General features: G+C 45.6%; 1 protein-coding gene across 1 annotated transcript in view; it reads left to right on the forward strand.

The window, feature by feature from the left end:
* KAT6A (lysine acetyltransferase 6A) overlaps positions 1–17,527 on the forward strand; it is a 62,144-nt gene that overhangs the window by 26,548 nt on the left and 18,069 nt on the right. Inside the window, exons 4-9 of the mRNA XM_042473192.1 lie at positions 6,402–6,517; positions 7,590–7,671; positions 7,943–8,078; positions 9,034–9,350; positions 9,982–10,100; positions 16,036–16,151. Of these exons, the coding sequence (XP_042329126.1) occupies positions 6,402–6,517; positions 7,590–7,671; positions 7,943–8,078; positions 9,034–9,350; positions 9,982–10,100; positions 16,036–16,151 (886 nt within the window). The remainder of the gene's footprint in view (positions 1–6,401; positions 6,518–7,589; positions 7,672–7,942; positions 8,079–9,033; positions 9,351–9,981; positions 10,101–16,035; positions 16,152–17,527) is intronic.

Raw genomic sequence — 17,527 nt, forward strand, 5'->3', positions numbered from 1 at the left:
CAACATGTTGAAACTTTTTGGCGGTAACCCCGCCCATCCCCTATAAAACCTCGGTTCCCGCTCTTTTCCCCAGTTCCTTTTTTCCGCCGCGTTAGCTGCCAGTAGGAACTTCGCTCTCTCTGTCTTTTTGGAATCACTGGAATTTGACTCGGACCGTCTTACGACTTTGCTTTTGGATCGCCCCTAAAACTGATTAAATTTGGCTTGGACCCTGGACTGTTTTGACTTCGCGACTCGTCTCCCCTTCGGCTTCTCCTGCCTCGCTCGTTGCCAAACCGGACCGTCTGACTGCCTCTTCGGATCATGCCATCGGTGCCCTTCAAGAAGTGCTCCGTGTGTGGGGGTAAGATTCCCGGCCAGGACCCCCATTCAGCCTGCCTGTTCTGCTTAGGGGAGACCCACGTCCCAGCCTCCTGTGCCTTGTGCAAGTCCCTTACCCCCCAAGCGAGGAAAAATAGGGAGACCAGACTAAAGGCCGCGATTTATACGAAGGTCTTTACTGCGGGCGCAATGTCTTCTGTGGGACCCTCGTCCTCTACGGCGGCCCTCCTGCCCACTCTTCCTGAGGCCCCGTCTCAATCGCCGACGACTCATGCTGCTGAAGCCCCAACGGAGCCCCAAGATCCATCTGAGGAGGTCTCCCGGCCTCTGAAGAAAAAGGACAAGCATAAGAAGTCCTCCAAAGAAGGCCGGGATGGCCAAAAGGATTCGAGCGCCCAGAAGGGGTCCGCCTCGAAGTCCTCTGCCCCGAAGGTGCCCACTTCTTCCACCTCGAAGTCGGGCTCTACCTCGAGGCCGTCATCTGCTAAAGCTCCGACGCCTTCGGCTGGAGCCAAGTCCATCACACAGACGGGTACCCCTTCCTCGTCTAAGAGACCTCGCGCCTCTTCTCTAGATGGGGACCATCACTCATCCAAACGACGTCGGTCCTTGGAGCGCGACCGGGAGGGCTCTCCTCGCGTCTCTTCTGACATAATTCATAGCCGCTCGGACACCGAACGTAGGCCGTCGGACTCCGACTCTCGCCCATCAGACCCACGCCTGGCAAAAAAGAAGACTCCATCTTCCAGGCCCCACGACACCTCCACCAGCCGTCCCGATCGCCCTCTGGATCTGACGTCAGACTTTAGGCCTTTACCTACCTTCCGCCACGCCTCGGATGAGGCCACCCAGCTCCTGGCCGAACCTGTTTCCCCGACTGGTTCTTGGGACGGTCGCCGCTCCCCCACTCCGATGCCCACCCGTACGCGTCGAGTTGTCTCACCATCTCCTCCTAGGGAACCGGAGCCTGAATATTTCTTCGACTCCGAGACCGGCAGGTACTACAAATTAGTTCCCCAGGAAGATGTCGACGCCTTTCTCGAACACCGAGACCGTAGGACAAGACCGAGAGCCTCCTCTAGGCCTTCCAGGGTATCGGCGTTTTCGCCCCGTCGGACTGAAACCTTGACCGAACCTGAGCTAGTCAACCTCGAATCGGAAGAAGAGGCTCCTTCTCACGCCCGCTACCGTCCCAGGGATGATTCACTTTCGTCTCGAGACGATGATTATCAATCAGTCAACCAGGAGTTTGCTCAGCCCGGCGCAGTTTCTCCATCTGATGACGTCCGGACCTTTACGGAGCATGTCATTAAAATGACTAATGCCCTGGATATCAAGACCGCCCAGACGGAAGAGGAAGCGTCGGACCCCATTGAAAGGCGGGTCCACGGTAGGGTTCCTACTCCACCAGCTATACCTCTCCTTCCATCTCTGGAGAAGCTGGCCAGGCGATCTTGGGAAGCCCCGGCGTCGACTGCGTCCAGCAATAGGAAAGTCGAGTCCCTCTATAGAATCGCACCAGCTAATCCATCATGGCTGTTTAGTCATCCTAAGCAAAATTCAGCGATCGTAGAAGGCTCACAACGTTCTTCCACACCGAAGGCCTCCTTGATGCCATCCGACAAGGAGGCGAAGAAGATCGACGCCTTGGCTAAGAAGGCCTACTTCTCTTCAGCTTTGGGCATGAGGGTGGCAAACTACAATGCTTGCATGGGAGCCTACATCCAGTGGCTCATGGAGAAGGTCTCCCCTCTCATCCCAGACTTGCCCGACGACTCCCAGAACATCCTGTCGGAGGTCCGGGACGAAGCCCACTCGATTGGAGGATGGCTCATTACCTCAGCCAGACACTCCACCGACTGCTCTGCAAAGTCCATGGCGGCGGCCATCGCTCTCCGCAGACATGCTTGGCTAAGGTCCTCAGACCTGAATCAAAATGCTCGCTCGACTATCGAGGATATGCCTTTTGATGAGGACGGCCTCTTTCATCGTGAGACCGACGAAAAACTAAATTTCAAGTACAGGATGAGGACCGCAGCCAAAAAAACATGGTATGTCCTCCTCTCCTCAGTCATCTTCCCGAAAGCGCTTCACTGCAGTTCGTCAGTGGTATGGCCAGGGCCAAAGACCCTACCAACAAGATAGGCCTTTCCAACGCCAGGATCAGTCCAGGCAGCGCTTTCCGTCCCAATCTTCCTCCTCCTCGGGCCGTCGTTCGGGGCCCAAATACAAAAAGAATTATAGGAGACAAGATTCGGACCCGTCCAAGAAAAGAAACTGAGGGGACGCAGCGTACTCCGTCGCTCCTTCTGTCCCTTCCTTCCTAGACAGACTAAGGCCTTTCTCTAACATCTGGGCCACAATCACTACCAATTCTTGGGCCCTTACCATCGTCTGTAGGGGTTATGCCCTTGAATTTGAAGAGCTCCCACCAACTGGAGCTATCCTCTCCACACACCCCTCAGACACCCTTCTCGACGAAGTACGCACCCTTCTCGCCAAAGGCGCCATCTCCCCTGTCGATCCCGTCGACATCCCCAGATGCTTCTTTTCTCGATATTTTACAGTACCTAAACCTGATGGAGGAATCAGGCCTATTTTGGACCTTAGACAGTTAAATACCTACCTCTCCTATCGCCGTTTCCGGATGGTAACGCTTGCCTCTATTTTACCTCTATTACAGCAAGACCTGTGGTTTGCAACGATCGACCTGAAGGACGCTTACTTCCATGTCAGCATCCGAGAGTCTCACCGCAGATTCTTGGCGTTCGCCGTCGGGACGGACGCATACAAGTACAACGTTCTTCCCTTCGGCCTGTCCACAGCTCCTCGCATCTTCACCAAGTGCATGGCGCCGGTGGTTTCATACCTGCATCGCCGCGGCATGAGGGTCTTTCCTTACTTGGACGACTGGCTTTTCGTGGCCCCGTCACGCCAAGAACTGCAGCGACACACTGCAGAGGCTCTCGAACTTCTACGAGACCTGGGTCTGGTGGTCAATCTCAAAAAATCCCAACTGCTCCCCACCAGACGAATAAGATTCATCGGCTCCATCCTCGACTCAATCAGTTGCACAGCTTACCTACCTCCAGATCGCTTCCAGGCCCTAGTTCGAGCTGTCAAACGGTGCACCGCCCGAAGGCGTATCCCAGCCAGGGACATCCAGGTGGCCTTGGGCCACATGGCATCGACGACTTTCGTCACCCCCTGGGCAAGGCTTCGATCTCGTCCACTGCAGTCTTGGTTCCTGTCGGCCTTCGACCTCGAGCGGGACCCTCCATCCCGCAGACTCACCGTACCAAGATCAGTCACACGCTCTCTCCGGTGGTGGCTCGACTGCCGGAACGTCTGCGGCGGCATGCCTTTTTTGCCACCCCAACCACAGTTGGTGTTGACCACGGACGCATCGGAAGAAGGATGGGGAGCTCACACTCTAGACTTGTGGGCCAAGGGCATCTGGTCGCAAGACGAAAGGGCGCTCCACATCAACGCGTTAGAACTCTTGGCGGTGGAAAAAGCCCTAAAGGCCTTCGAGTCCTCCTTGTCGGGAAAGGTAGTCCAACTCAGGACAGACAACACCACTGTGATGTACTACCTGAACAAACAAGGAGGCACAAGGTCGCGCACCCTCCTCGACATCACGCTCCGACTATGGGACTGGTGCATTGCCCGAGACGTTTTGCTCCAAGCGGTACACCTACCGGGCACTCAAAACTTTCATGCAGACCTACTCAGCAGGTCCCCATCGTCTTGTCACGAGTGGAGGCTCCACCCGGACACCGTACACGACCTCTTTGCTCGGTGGGGAACCCCGCAGATAGACCTGTTCGCGACCGTGTACAACTCACATTGTCCCCAGTTCTGCTCCCGGATGCCAGACGACAGCTCCCTCGGAGATGCATTCGGGTTCCAGTGGTCGGGAGTAGCGCTATACGCCTTTCCCCCCTTCCCGCTGATTACCAGGACGGTTTCCAAAATGACTTTGGATGCAGCCGACGCGATCCTGATCACGCCTTGGTGGCCGGGACAACCGTGGTTTCCTTGCCTGCTTCACCTATCTCGAGCCAACTTTCTCCGACTCGAGCCCAGGCCGGATCTCCTCACGGTTCAGGGAGGACGGGTTCGACACCCGGACATCGAGACCCTACCCCTGGTGGCATGGAGGATCCATCCCTAGCTCGACTACCGACCTCGGTACGGGATGTCATACTGGCTGCTCGAAAACCGGCCACCCAGAAATCCTACAGGTTGAAGTGCAACAGATTCCTGCGGTTCCTGTCTGACAAACACCTTAACATAGCTCAGGTAACTACACCGGTGGTCCTGGAATTCCTGATGTCCCTCATCGATGCGGGCCTTTGTCTTACCTCAGTAAAATGCTACCTGTCCGCGATCTGCTCGTCTTTTCATTTCGATGGCAAGCCTTCTTTCTTTAAGGACCCCCTTGTCAAACAGTTTTTGAGGGGATGCAACAACCTATTCCCTCAAGCGTCCCTACCGCCTCCGGCTTGGAGCCTCGAGACGGTGTTGGGGGCCTTACAATCTAAACCTTTCGAACCCTTAGCCACCACAGACATTAGACTGTTGACTTGGAAAACGGTGTTCTTGGTGGCTATCACGTCTGCCCGCCGTGCGGGCGAACTTTGCGCTTTACGTCGGGACGAGCCTTTCCTTAGGTTCCACTTGGACAAGGTGGTCCTCAGAACGGATATTACTTTTTTACCTAAAGTGGTTTCTGCCTTCCATATGTGCCAGGACATTGTTTTGCCTACCCTGGCTCCGAACCCGACCACCGATGCCGAACGGGTCCTCCATACCCTGGATGTTCGTAGGGCCCTAGCCTTCTACCTGGACAGAACTAAGGACTCGAGCCGCTCTGAGAGACTGTTCCAGTGCTATTCTACACCAAAGAAAGGACTGCCGGTGTCGGCTCAGAGACTCTCTAAGTGGGTCTCTAAGACTGTTGCCCTATCCTATGAACTCTTGGGTAAACCCTGCCCGGATAGAGTTCGTTCCCATGCCACGAGGGCGATAGCAGCTTCTTCGGCCTTCCTGTCTGGCATCCCTCTGGAGGACATTTGCAAGGCTGCTGTGTGGTCCCAACCTTTAAGTTTTATTAGGCACTATAGGTTGGATACAAGAGCCAAAAGGGATGCAGCTTTTGGGAGGGCTGTTTTGTTATCAGGACTACACTAAATAAGACACTGTGTTACCTGATTCTCTAAATCTTTTGCTCTCCAAGGACTCTTGATGAATGTATTGGAGGTCCTCGTTGGACTGGTTTTTTCTGAGGTGGGATTTTATTCCAAGTTATAAAAGAAACAATTTCTCATATATTGTTGTTCAGTTATCTTTATTGATTATTGATAATGATGTTTCTCAGTTATCATGACACTCCCGCCTCCACTGACCTTAGCTTGCCAGTCTCAACCCATTTGTATGATTCGCAGAGACCACGAAGAAGAAGGACAGGTTGCTTACCTGTAACTGTGTTTCTTCGAGTGGTCATCTGCGAATACATACAAATCCCGCCCATCCTCCCCTCAGTGTCCTGCTCACATTGGCTTATTCTCTTGTCGCCTTCACGGCGGAAAAAGTGCGGAACTGGGGAAAAGAGCGGGAACCGAGGTTTTATAGGGGATGGGCGGGGTTACCGCCAAAAAGTTTCAACATGTTGCAAAGTGTACTTTGCCTAGTGATTCCAGAAGTTTCCGAAGGCACTGCGCAGGCGCAGTACAACCCATTTGTATGTATTCGCAGATGACCACTCGAAGAAACACAGTTACAGGTAAGCAACCTGTCCTTCTCTAACCATTTTCAACATGTGGATTTAGAAGACAATTGCTTTAAAATAACTCTGGAAATTGAATCTATGGGCAAGAAACCAGCTTCCTTCCGAAGAGACATCACACTAGTTAATCTTAAGACCGCTGAGCACATGTTGAACTGCTCTGATAGAACTGGAACCTTTTAAAGATGTCCAGTGTTAACTATATTAGAATCTGTACCTTGTGCTCTTCCTGAGCACAGGCTGCTCCTACTTTGTTACACTTAAATTGTTCTCAACACCTTGGTTACAGGTCATCCATCCTGCTTGAAGTTCTCCCCAGAGTTAACAGTTCGGGTGAAGGCCTTACGATGGCAGTGCATTGAGTGCAAAACGTGCAGTTCCTGTCGAGACCAGGGCAAAAATGCTGTGAGTACTTGGTTTGGCAGTCCATTCACTGATAGATATGAATAGACCTAACAGATGGGGGTCAAGTTAGGAATAACAGAGGGGAAAGGAAGGTTATCTGGATTGTGCTTGCCAGGGGGGAAAAAAAAGTAAGACCTGATCTGGACACAGTCAAGGGTTACCTTAGTACCATTCTGTAAGTGGCATTTTAAAAAATGATCTGAATGAAGACATTTTCAGGACTTAGTAAGGAGAAGAACAAGCTCTTGATTCTGGTAATTCTGATGGAAGAGATGATTGTACAGACTCTGAGCTATGAAGGGGAGCCCCCTACTTTATGACTCAAACTCAGTGTTTGGAGGAGGCACTTCCACAAATATCTTGAACCCTGGATGGATTACTGACAACACAAACTTATCCGGGTCTTAGTTTCCATATATCAGAGACTGGCAATGGGCAGACATGGCCAAATCCAAACAGGAGTGCCAGTCATCTGTACCCTTTTTAGTAATAAAAGGAGCCATTTAGCCGCAGTAAATATCAGTGCTAATTGCTGAAATGTTCTTGATCCATTCATTCGTGCCATTTTCCTCCCTCCCTTCCTTTCAGAACAGGTGGGGCAGTTGCTTTGCGATCTGGGGAAACAGGAGGGCACCAGGTCAATCTGCCACTGCCAAATATGTATTAATAGCATCTGATCCAACCTTTTAACCACTAGACAGTTGTTTAGTTGTGTAGTTTAATGCCAGCAGCTTAGATCATCAATTTTACTTGAAGGAATTTAAATGTTTAATATTATTAAAGTGCAAGAAAAAGAAAAAGGCATTGGGATTGCCCAGAGTTTTTGATTTCTGCAAAAGGTGTCGTGTGATTTATTTCCCATGCTAATGCTTGTAGATAGTTCCTTCCTGTGTGGGCCTATGTTCATTCCATCCTTAGTGAAATGAGACATTTTTGTCATTAGGGGGAATAGATATGTCTCATTACACTGGAATTGTAGGGAGATATATTTGGGAATAACCAATCTGAAGTCTTTCTCATTGTTTAAGCTTGCATTTGAAGGACATTAACTTGAAACCTCTGTGTTTTACAGGATAATATGCTGTTTTGTGACTCATGTGATCGAGGCTTTCACATGGAGTGTTGTGATCCTCCTCTGACCAGGATGCCAAAAGGTACAGAGGGTAGAAGGCTGGTTGACATAAGGGGGCAAAACTTGCTTAACAGTAACATGCTGTTATGGCTTTCAAATTATAAGGGAGTCTTTATTAATTAGAGCAGAACTGGATGGTAGCTTAGCCCAAGTGATGATTTTTAACATTTCACAGCTTTTATACTTGCACACCACCATATTAAAGTATGCTGTATTTGTAAGGAAGTGGCCAAGAGTGTGAGCTATGAGAGCGAAGGGCCCATAAATGTCTACTGGTTTTATCTTCCTTACAGGCATGTGGATATGTCAGATATGTCGGCCACGTAAAAAAGGCAGAAAACTTCTACATAAGAAGGCAGCACAGATTAAGCGGCGTTATGCCAACCCAATAGGACGACCCAAAAACCGATTAAAGAACCAAAATTCAACGTAAGTTACTCTGATGTTTGCTGATAAGTACAGTGTGATAACAGTGACCAGTGCAATTATTTTGTTATAGATTTTGTTGTCATTAGTAAAGTATACATTTTAGAAAAGATTTGTCCAAATGTAATGGGTTGTGCTTTTAAAGAACCCAGGAAATGATTGTTCTCAGTACTTTGCTTCTGGTTTGTCAGGTCTCTTGGTTCTCAAACTTCCAAAAGTTCAGAACTTGTTTTGGATTTATACTTCTGTCTAAAGATAAAGGCATTGGAGAAGACCATTTACAGGCTGGCAGCATTCAGTATAGACCATCCACAGAAACAAGATAACTGTTTTCATTTGCTTTTTTAAGGCAGTACTCTGTTCTATGGCTTGAGTGGCTAGGGATAGTTACCCCAGAATTGGGATATATTCACCAATTACAATCCATTAGCTGATTTATGAACAAAGATAATAATCTTATATTCATTTATTTTTATTCTAACCGTGGGATTATTTAGAAATCAGTTTAGTGTGCATTCTGTAAATAGTTAACATGAGAATAAGCCCATTGGAGACGATACATTTCCAAATAAGCCTGCACAGGATTACACTGCAGTTACCTTTTTGTTTGTTGTTGTTCTTTCAAGTTATTTCTGACTTATGGTGACTGTAAGGTGACCCTATCATGGGGTTTTCTTGGCAAATTTCTTCAGAGGGGGTTTCCCATTGCCATCTTTTGAGCCAGAGAGTGTGCCTTGCCCGAGGTCACCCAGTGGATTTCCATGGCCGAGCCAGGATTCGAACACTGGTCTCCAACACTCAAATGCTACACCTCGTTTGGAGTGATCTTAGTTGCCAAGTAAAAAAATTGAAATCATCATCTGTTCAAAGCAAAAGGCTATTTGTGCATGGTTCATTCATACCCTTTTTAAAGTCTTCTGCAATTTTCCTGACTTGCTGTGTTTCCTTGTTTCTTCAGATCAAAAGCCCCCTTCAGTAAAGTTCAGACGGGACCTGGCCGAGGTCGTAAGCGCAAAACTCCCTTATCCAACCAGTCAGCTTGCTCATCGGATGGGAGTTATCTGGAGCAAGTTGATGGCCTGGAATTCTGCAGAGATGCCAGCACCACCTTGAAATTCAACAAGAAAACCAAAGGGCTCATTGATGGCCTTACCAAATTCTTCACCCCGTCCCCTGATGGGCGTAAAGCTCGAGGAGAAGTGGTGGACTACTCTCAGCAATATAGGATCAGGAGAAAGGACAATAGGAAATCAAGCACTTCAGACTGGCCCACAGGTAGCTAAATGATGGCAGGCATTCACTCCTCATTCTCTGAAATTCACACTGGAGTATGAAGAATCTGCAGCTTTCTATTTCTGATTAGTAGTTTTACAGTGATCAGTTGGTTTGTCTTTTAGTGCATCAGGACAATAATCTCTTGGTTTACTCCTGAAATTGATTGCTTCGGTTGGTAGCTCCTTGAAAAACAGTGCTAAATCCCTGTCATAAACCCCAGGGTGATGTAGTACCCTTTAGATGAAGGGCCTTGGATAGATGCAGTAGGAAGTTTATGCTTCTGTTTGGGGTGTTTCCACAGCCCTAGCAACTGTCCCTTTTATGAAAGTCAAGAAGTGTTGAATACTATTTGCAGATTTTAGACATTCATATTGTATTTAGGGTATTAAGTAAAATGTGCATTCATCCTGTAGAATTTCTGTATTAACATGTTTAAACCATGTCCAGTGAAAATAATCAGTATACAAAAAATGTATAACTTCATGGTGATGTACTAGCAAATCCTCAATTTTGTATTTCACTAGTACTCCAGTTTCCCTCTATAGGAAGTCATTATTTAAAACCACTTGATTTGCTCTCCATGCTGATAATCACCAAGAGTTTCCAACTGTCCTTTTGTTTTTATTTTCAGACAATCAGGATGGCTGGGATGGAAAGCAAGAGAATGAGGAATGGCTCCTTGGAGGCCCAGATGTCATGGCTGAGAAAGAGATGGAGTTGTTCAGAGACATTCAGGAGCAAGCACTGCAGGTAAAATTCAGGACACTTGCATGCAAAAGCTACAATTAATAGAGTTAATGGAGGGATGTGTGAGTCTTATCAGGCATTCTCTTGTCATGAGGAGAGGAAGTGAAGCAGGCAGTTTGTACAGGATTTTCTGGGCATCAACCAGCTGACAGAAGAAATAAAGTAGAGAGATCTTAGATAAAAAGAAAGAGAAGGATGCATGCTGCTCTAAAGGGGAACGTAGGATTGCATGGCCCAAAGTCATGGGGCAGAAGACGCTGGTAAGTGGTGGTTAAGCTTGGGAGGCTTTACATGCTAAATATAAAAATTGGCTTTCATTCTTTCTACACTAGGGCACAGATTTTACTCTCGTGTTTTCTCAGTTATATGTTCCTGAGCCCCTTCTGTTCATACGAACTTCTGCAAAGTCTGTTTTAGGAGTCAAAGTGGAGTTTGCTTGTTTGTCTCCATCCTGTAGAAAAGGCTACAGCTGAGTGCAGAAAAATGGTAATTTCTAGAGTCCCCTGAGTTTTATATATCTGCCCATAAGTTGGACAGCAGCCCTGGGACTGCTGTATATATGTGGGAAAACTTTCAGTGAACGTTGTGAGTTGCCTTTGTGGAAAGATGTCCTTCCTCTGGTTAAACACAAATGAAGAACAGCAAATATTTTATAATATACAAATCAGGCTGTGTAAAAATCAACGATTTTAAATATATCGCTGCTCCATTGTATTTAATGGGATTTGAGCATTCATGGATTTTGGTATCCATGGGAAGTCCTGGCACCAAACTCCAGTAGACACCAAGCATGCTTTTACCAGGCATCCCTGCAAAGCTGGCACTGTCCTTTGTCTCAGTTTGTTCTTAATTGTTATGCTTAACATTTCTGGAAACTTGAATTAGACTTCATTTAAAAGCTTAAAAGCTGATTAAAAATTGCATACCCTGTAGTTTTCTGTTTGTTCAGCCTCATTCAGGCCATTCCTGATAAAGGCTCTAGTTTTGAACTAAAGCAGCTTCTTTGGCTTGAGGTGGCCAGGAGTAGTAGAGCTGGGAGTAATCTGTGTAATGGTAGCACTGGAACTCAAAACTTTAATCAACTTCTCCCAGCAGTTTCAGATATATATTAAACAGCATATGGGACAAAAGAAAACTCTGAGGGGCCTCACAGGCCAGTGTCCAAAGAGTTATACAGGAGTCTGTTACCCCTCAACACCACTTTCTGGATTTGTCTCTCCATTGTAAAACAGTGCATCTAACCCCCATCCCAGCCAAGTGGCCCAGAAGGATACCATGGCTGATAGTATTGAAAGCTGCCAAGAAGTCCAGCAGAACCAATGGACACACTCACTTCCTTTGTCTAGTTCCCAACATTGGTATCTACCAAAGTGGGCAGAGCTGTTTCTGTTTAAATCAAATATACTGGAATGTGTCATAGCCAACCAAGGGTTTCTGGATGAAATGGATCACCTAGGTCAATTTCAAACTGGTTTCATAACTAGTTTGCAATGGATCTAGGCAATCCATTTCATTCAGCTAGGTGGCTGTGACATAATACTCTAGTACATATGATGTAAGCCCTGATTACCTTGACTTAGATCCTTGGTACAGAGTCTAATGAATTTAATAGAAACGTTTTGAGCATTTCTGCAACAGATGTCCTAGTCAGAGGCTAAAGTATATATGCCTGGGAGAATCGTTTCAGACGTTTGAAAGAGATGGTTTGATTTTTGTAACAAAGTGTAAAACATGGAGTACATGCTTGGGCATTACAGAGCCACCACACATCTTTTGCAAGCTCTGAGAAATATTATGTGCCACTGATACTGTGTATACCTTCATAGAGGCATTTTCTGGGTGATTAGTTTCAGCAGAGAGTGGGTTAAACTTGCTTTAGCTGCTGACGCAGCCCTGTATCCAGGTACAGCAAAGGGCTGCACCTGAGAGCAGAGGTGCAGGAATGGCAGCTTGACTTGTGTTCCTGAGAGAGAGAGAGAGATTTAGGACAGCGCATAGCCACCGTGGGAACTGCCTGTCATGTTCTGATGCAATTTGGGGCTGTTGTGATGTGCAAGCAGTTGTGCTGGAACTGGAACTCCACTTTTACCTCAGGCATTCATTTGGAGGAATCTCTGGCTGTCGGGAAGGCAGAAACGCATGAGGCATTGCCACAGGTGCCGTTTACGTTGTGTGTCTTTGCACCGTTTCTGTGTTAGCTGGAATAGTTCTCTTGGCAGCATTGTCTGAGCCGGGTAATTGCAACACTGGCTGTCTTGGCTGGGATCAGAGATTCTGTTCTGGGTGCTTTTGCATTGTTGATTTTAATAGATATTACGCATCTTCCATTCCTTTTATGAAACGGTGTCTTGGTAAATTGGCTTCTGTCAGTAAATAGAATTCTTCCACTGAGTAATTCCTTTTTGAGTAGCAGATGGGGCAGTAGCACTTTTGCTGCCATTATATTTGAGTAGCTGAGTACAAGACCATTTCTAGCATCAAAACGTGGTATTTTATTCAGCTGTTGTATGCTCCCCCCCCCCCCCGATAGCGGCTGTTTGAAAGTATAGGAAAGGTGAACTGAGTGCTTCATCTTGCATCCTTCCCCTTAGGAAAACCCAGCTAATCCCTGGGCTCCCTCCCTGCATTTTGTTTTGTTTTAAAGAGCCCTGGGGATCAGTCAGTGAACAGCAGAGAAGTGATATTCAGCATGGATGGACTTGCTTACGATTAAACGATGAGCAAGGCTTTTGTTTTGTGTTCCGGTGCTGTGAAAAGGTACAAAATGTTGTGTTCTGGTGTATCTGGTGTGTTGATGAAAGCATGAAAGCAGAGGGAGGAAAAGTTTTGTGTGGGTGGCCGCTAACCTTTTTGCTACTTCAAGATGAATAACAAGTGAGGGCAAAATAAGGGTGGCTCCTGAAATAGTTCTGCCTTGATACTAATGTTAGTACAGTCATCCCTCCATATTTGCGGCTTTGATATTTGCGGCTTTGATTATATACGGATTTGATTCTCTAGGAATATCTAGGTCCTCCAGCACAACTCTATGGTCAACTTTAACTAAAAGTTAAAGGGAGAATGCTCTACTAGGCCTTTGTAGCTCCTCCAGGGCCGTTCTATGGTCAGTGTCTGTAGGACATCAACCACAGAGTTGCACTGGAGGACCCAGAGATACCTAGAGAGGTGTCGTCTCAGTAAAAACATGGCATTTTTGTTGTTTGCGTTTTTTCCATATTCACGGGGGTCTTCTGCCCCTAACCCTAGTGAATATGGAGGGACAAGTGTATCGTTGTCTTGGTGGCTAAAGTCACACATTTGGCTAGTACAGTAGCCCTTTCCCAATGCTAGCCAGCCAGAGGCATCCATCCATCAGCTCATGAGCATGATATGATGGAGGTAGTTATCTCCTATTGCTTTTGTCACCAGTATCTGGTACTCTATTACTTACTAGGCCTAAAGGTGGAAACTTTGTGTAGCTGCTGTGGCTGACAGCCATTGATTCAAGTGTCCTCCTAATCCTTAACTCATCATTATCTCCTGTGATAGTGAACTCTAAAGTTAAATTACATATTGTATGAAAAAATACTTAGTATCTCAAAACTGAAGCTGGTAGCCAGTTCTTCCTTACTGCCTTCATGTTCTGCTAAACTAAATTAGAAATAAATGTTTAAATGTATGACCAGCAACAAGGGAAATGCTCTCATATTACAGAAGTCATTTGCAGGGTGCACTAGCTACAACCACTTGGCATCTGAGAACATTTATTTGAATATGTTATCTGTGCTCTTTCAAAGACTCAGTGGCTCATTGCAGATTAGGGCATCTCAGTCTAATAAATCATCGTTTATTGGACTGAGAATGAGCATTATAATCCCTTCTTTTGCTTGCTAGTATGAAAAGCTTCCATGGTTTGTTAAAGCCAGAGTTTCCTTTTACATCCAAATCAGGATCCAAGGGAGCTGGGAGCGCCTGTTTTCAGTCTAATTAACTATAGTTTCTTGAAGGTTTTTTGGGATCAAGGAAGAAAAACCAGATACCTAGGTGGATCATATACACAGAGACTGGCATTTTGACTGCCTCCCTGTAAACACACCCTGATGTAACTATTTCTGCACATTATAGGGCATGCTTCCATGACTTGAAACCATTGCATCCATTAAGCAGACATCATACTCATGCACTTACTTTCTATCCCTAACCTGTCTCCTTGCTCCAGTGCTGTGATTTAGGTTTGCTGTTACGTCCAAACTATGGCCACTCTCTAAACCAACTTGCTGACTGTAATTTGAGACTGATTGAGCCCTGGCTTGAACTGCAAGCACAAACTCTACTTTATCAGTTGGAACATAGTGATCAACTTTGGCCAGCACTCAAGAGGAGGCAGCGCATGGAAAGGAGGGTGGGGGAGGAAAGGCGAGCCAGGAAGGAGTGGGTGAGCATGAGGCTTATTCTTGTAGGGCCAGTTTCTAGGTGAGTAGGAGACCAGGAGCCTCTTCCCTTCTTTCCATTACCTAAACGCTTGGAAGTGGCGCCTAGGAAAGCAAAGGGTAAATAGAGACAAAAGGGAAGAAAGCAAGAAATGGCTGTAAGCAGGAATTCCTGCCCTGGCTAAGCTGAACTAATTGGTCCCTACTGAGGGACCATCTGCCCTGGCTTCCTAACGCTGTAGAAATGTGAGCGTGTGGAACGGGAAGGGAGGCCAGGGCTGGATCTTCCGGCATTAGCAGAAATGCTTTTAGCACTTGTTTTAGAACTGGACGTCTGAACACTTCCTGGGATTCGGAGTCCTTCTGGCACTAAATACAGCACTAGAAACAGGAAAATGCAGTACAGAGCTGTAGGTACATTTCTATGTAAGAAGCCGTAATAGTGATAATAAGGCACATTTAAAAAAACAAAGTAAAAGGCTTTGCGACCTCATACATTAAGCAGTCTGTGGGTATAATAATAATTAAAAATTGAATAACATCGCTAGGAATAATATAAATGTTTGTTCAGATGCTAACCAAGCCTGACCCCGCTTAGCTTCTCAAATCAGAAGCAGACAGAACAGAAAAGGATTGTGGAAGTCTAATCAGCACTTTCTTTCCTCCTTTCATTCTCCTGCCTTTACATGCGCAGGCAATTTGCAAGGTATCATCTCATCAAAGCATATGTGAGGAGGAAACTGAATTGTGGAAGTGAGAAGAAAGGAAAACTAGTAAATATATTCATCAAAAGTAACAGTGGAGGCCAAAATTGTGTAGAGCTTTTCCTCAGAAGGCTGAGGATTCCCAGTTGAGGAATGATGGCCATGGTGCTTCTAGCAAGAGCACTTTTGCCCCATTTAAAAAACAACAACACAACACACATGAAACAGCTTCCTTTACAACAAAAGATAATTCTCCTACCTGCTTGTATATTTCAAGTGAGGTTGGAGTTCATTTTCTGTTCAGATGTAAACATTGTTCATTATGAAAAATGGTTTATGTGCAGAATGCAAATATCGTAGGTGCTATTTCTTTTTTGCCTAAAGATTTGCATTTGTGTAAATTGGAGGTGACTGCTTTTTGGAGTTCTGTAGATTAAAATCAAAATTTAAACCCTGTTCTTTGGTGACTCAGACCTTTAATGTCACGGTGGCAATTCTCACCCAGGGAGTGGTGTCTATTCTATATGTATTTAGGTAGGATATACTCATGCATTTTTTTCTCCCCTCAGAAGCCAGCGGTTTTCTAGATTTATGAAGGAAGATATAAACCATGTTAAGATCATTATCAAACTGAAACACCTTAAAGAATAATTATGTCTAGCAAATGAGTAACATTAAATTTTCCCTAGCACACCAGTTTTTATAGTCTTCTTTCATCTTGGTGGTCTGTGCAGAGGAGGAAAGCTTTATTTATCCAAAGCTGTTGCTTTAAAAGACTGCTGAATCTTGTTTGTTAACTCTGGCAGATGTTTCTTTCCTTTACAGAAAGTAGGGGTGACAGGAGCCCCTGACCCGCAAGTCCGCTGCCCATCAGTCATTGAATTTGGGAAATATGAAATCCACACCTGGTATTCCTCGCCATACCCTCAAGAATATTCCAGGTACAGCGCACACACATATCCTCCTCAATATGCGCCACATGTTGTGCTTGCTGATTAGGTAGCGAGTGACAGAAATGCAGCCGTTCTCTAGTTATAGATTTAGCCTGACGACAAGTTCATATTTTAAATGCATGTCCTTCCTTAAAACTAAGGCTGGCATGTTCTCTGTGCAAAAACAAATATGTGACCAGGATAAAATTATGCAGAGCAAGTAAATAATGTATGTTTGTCTATTTTACATAAGTCTCTTTCCAAGGTTGAAGCTTCCAAAGAATTTTGAACATGAACTGCAAAATTGGGATGTGGGTGGAGAGGCGGATAAAGGAAGCAAATGTTCGAGAGCAGCAGCAAGTTGCAGAAACAAGGGTTGGAAGACACAAAGTTTTAAATCGCTACCCAGACCTGCTTTAGCCCCTTCCTTCAGATGGTTTTCTTTTCATGCTTTCCAAGAACATTGCCCGTATATTTAAGACCTTTGCAATTGAGAAGGTTATAAACTTGCTTTTAATAAACAAAACACAAAAGCCCAGGCATCCAGCCTGTCGGACTAAGCTGGGTTCCTCTTGTTTATCACATAATCTTGACATACTTGTAGGTACAGCTCTGCTCTGCTTACAGACAGCAAAATATGACATTCAGTCACACGTGAAAGGTAAATTCGGGATAGTCAGCTTTAAATAAAGTTACCTTGCTGAAATGCTTTATTGGGAGGATTTCTTTATTTCATTTATTCATTTGCTTAAAACATGTTTATCGTTTTCCTCAGCCAAAAAGACTTCCAAATTAGCTTATGTACCATTAATAAAAAGAAGATATTCCCCGCTTGTGATACAAAGGAAAAAGAGTTGGGAAGGGAGAACAAGTAGACTTTTAGTACAACTGGTGGAATGGCACTGTTTTTCATGTCATCTTCTGCTAAAGCCTGCCAGAATGGCTGCTGGTTACTTAATGAAACAGGAAATAAGTAAAAGAGTGGAATTCTCTTAATCGTATGTGTTTTGAAATGAGAGTAATACATTATGCAACTGCATATTGAGCAACATCAGAGCTCAGAAAAGCTGAAAGTAGAACCTAAGGCCTAATTCCTTGCAGGTTCATATCTTATGATAGACAGCTTTGGCTGTACTATAGACTGAAGATGATCCCAAGAGGTCTTCTGCGGAGGCCTTTTGTCTTAGTATTAAAACCCAAGCCAAGCCATCTCTTATCCTGCTTTTGTGCTTTCATATTATTATTATTATTATTATTATTATTATTATTATTATTATTATTATTATTATTAATCATGTGTACACTCAGCTTTTAATGCAGAGGATCTTTTGCTGTGCTAGAGACACCTGCAGTGATTGTCTCACTGAGGAGTGTTGCAAAGCTGC

The sequence above is a fragment of the Sceloporus undulatus genome, chromosome 6 (assembly GCF_019175285.1).
Source record: "Sceloporus undulatus isolate JIND9_A2432 ecotype Alabama chromosome 6, SceUnd_v1.1, whole genome shotgun sequence".
In the NCBI taxonomy this organism is placed as follows: domain Eukaryota; kingdom Metazoa; phylum Chordata; class Lepidosauria; order Squamata; family Phrynosomatidae; genus Sceloporus; species Sceloporus undulatus.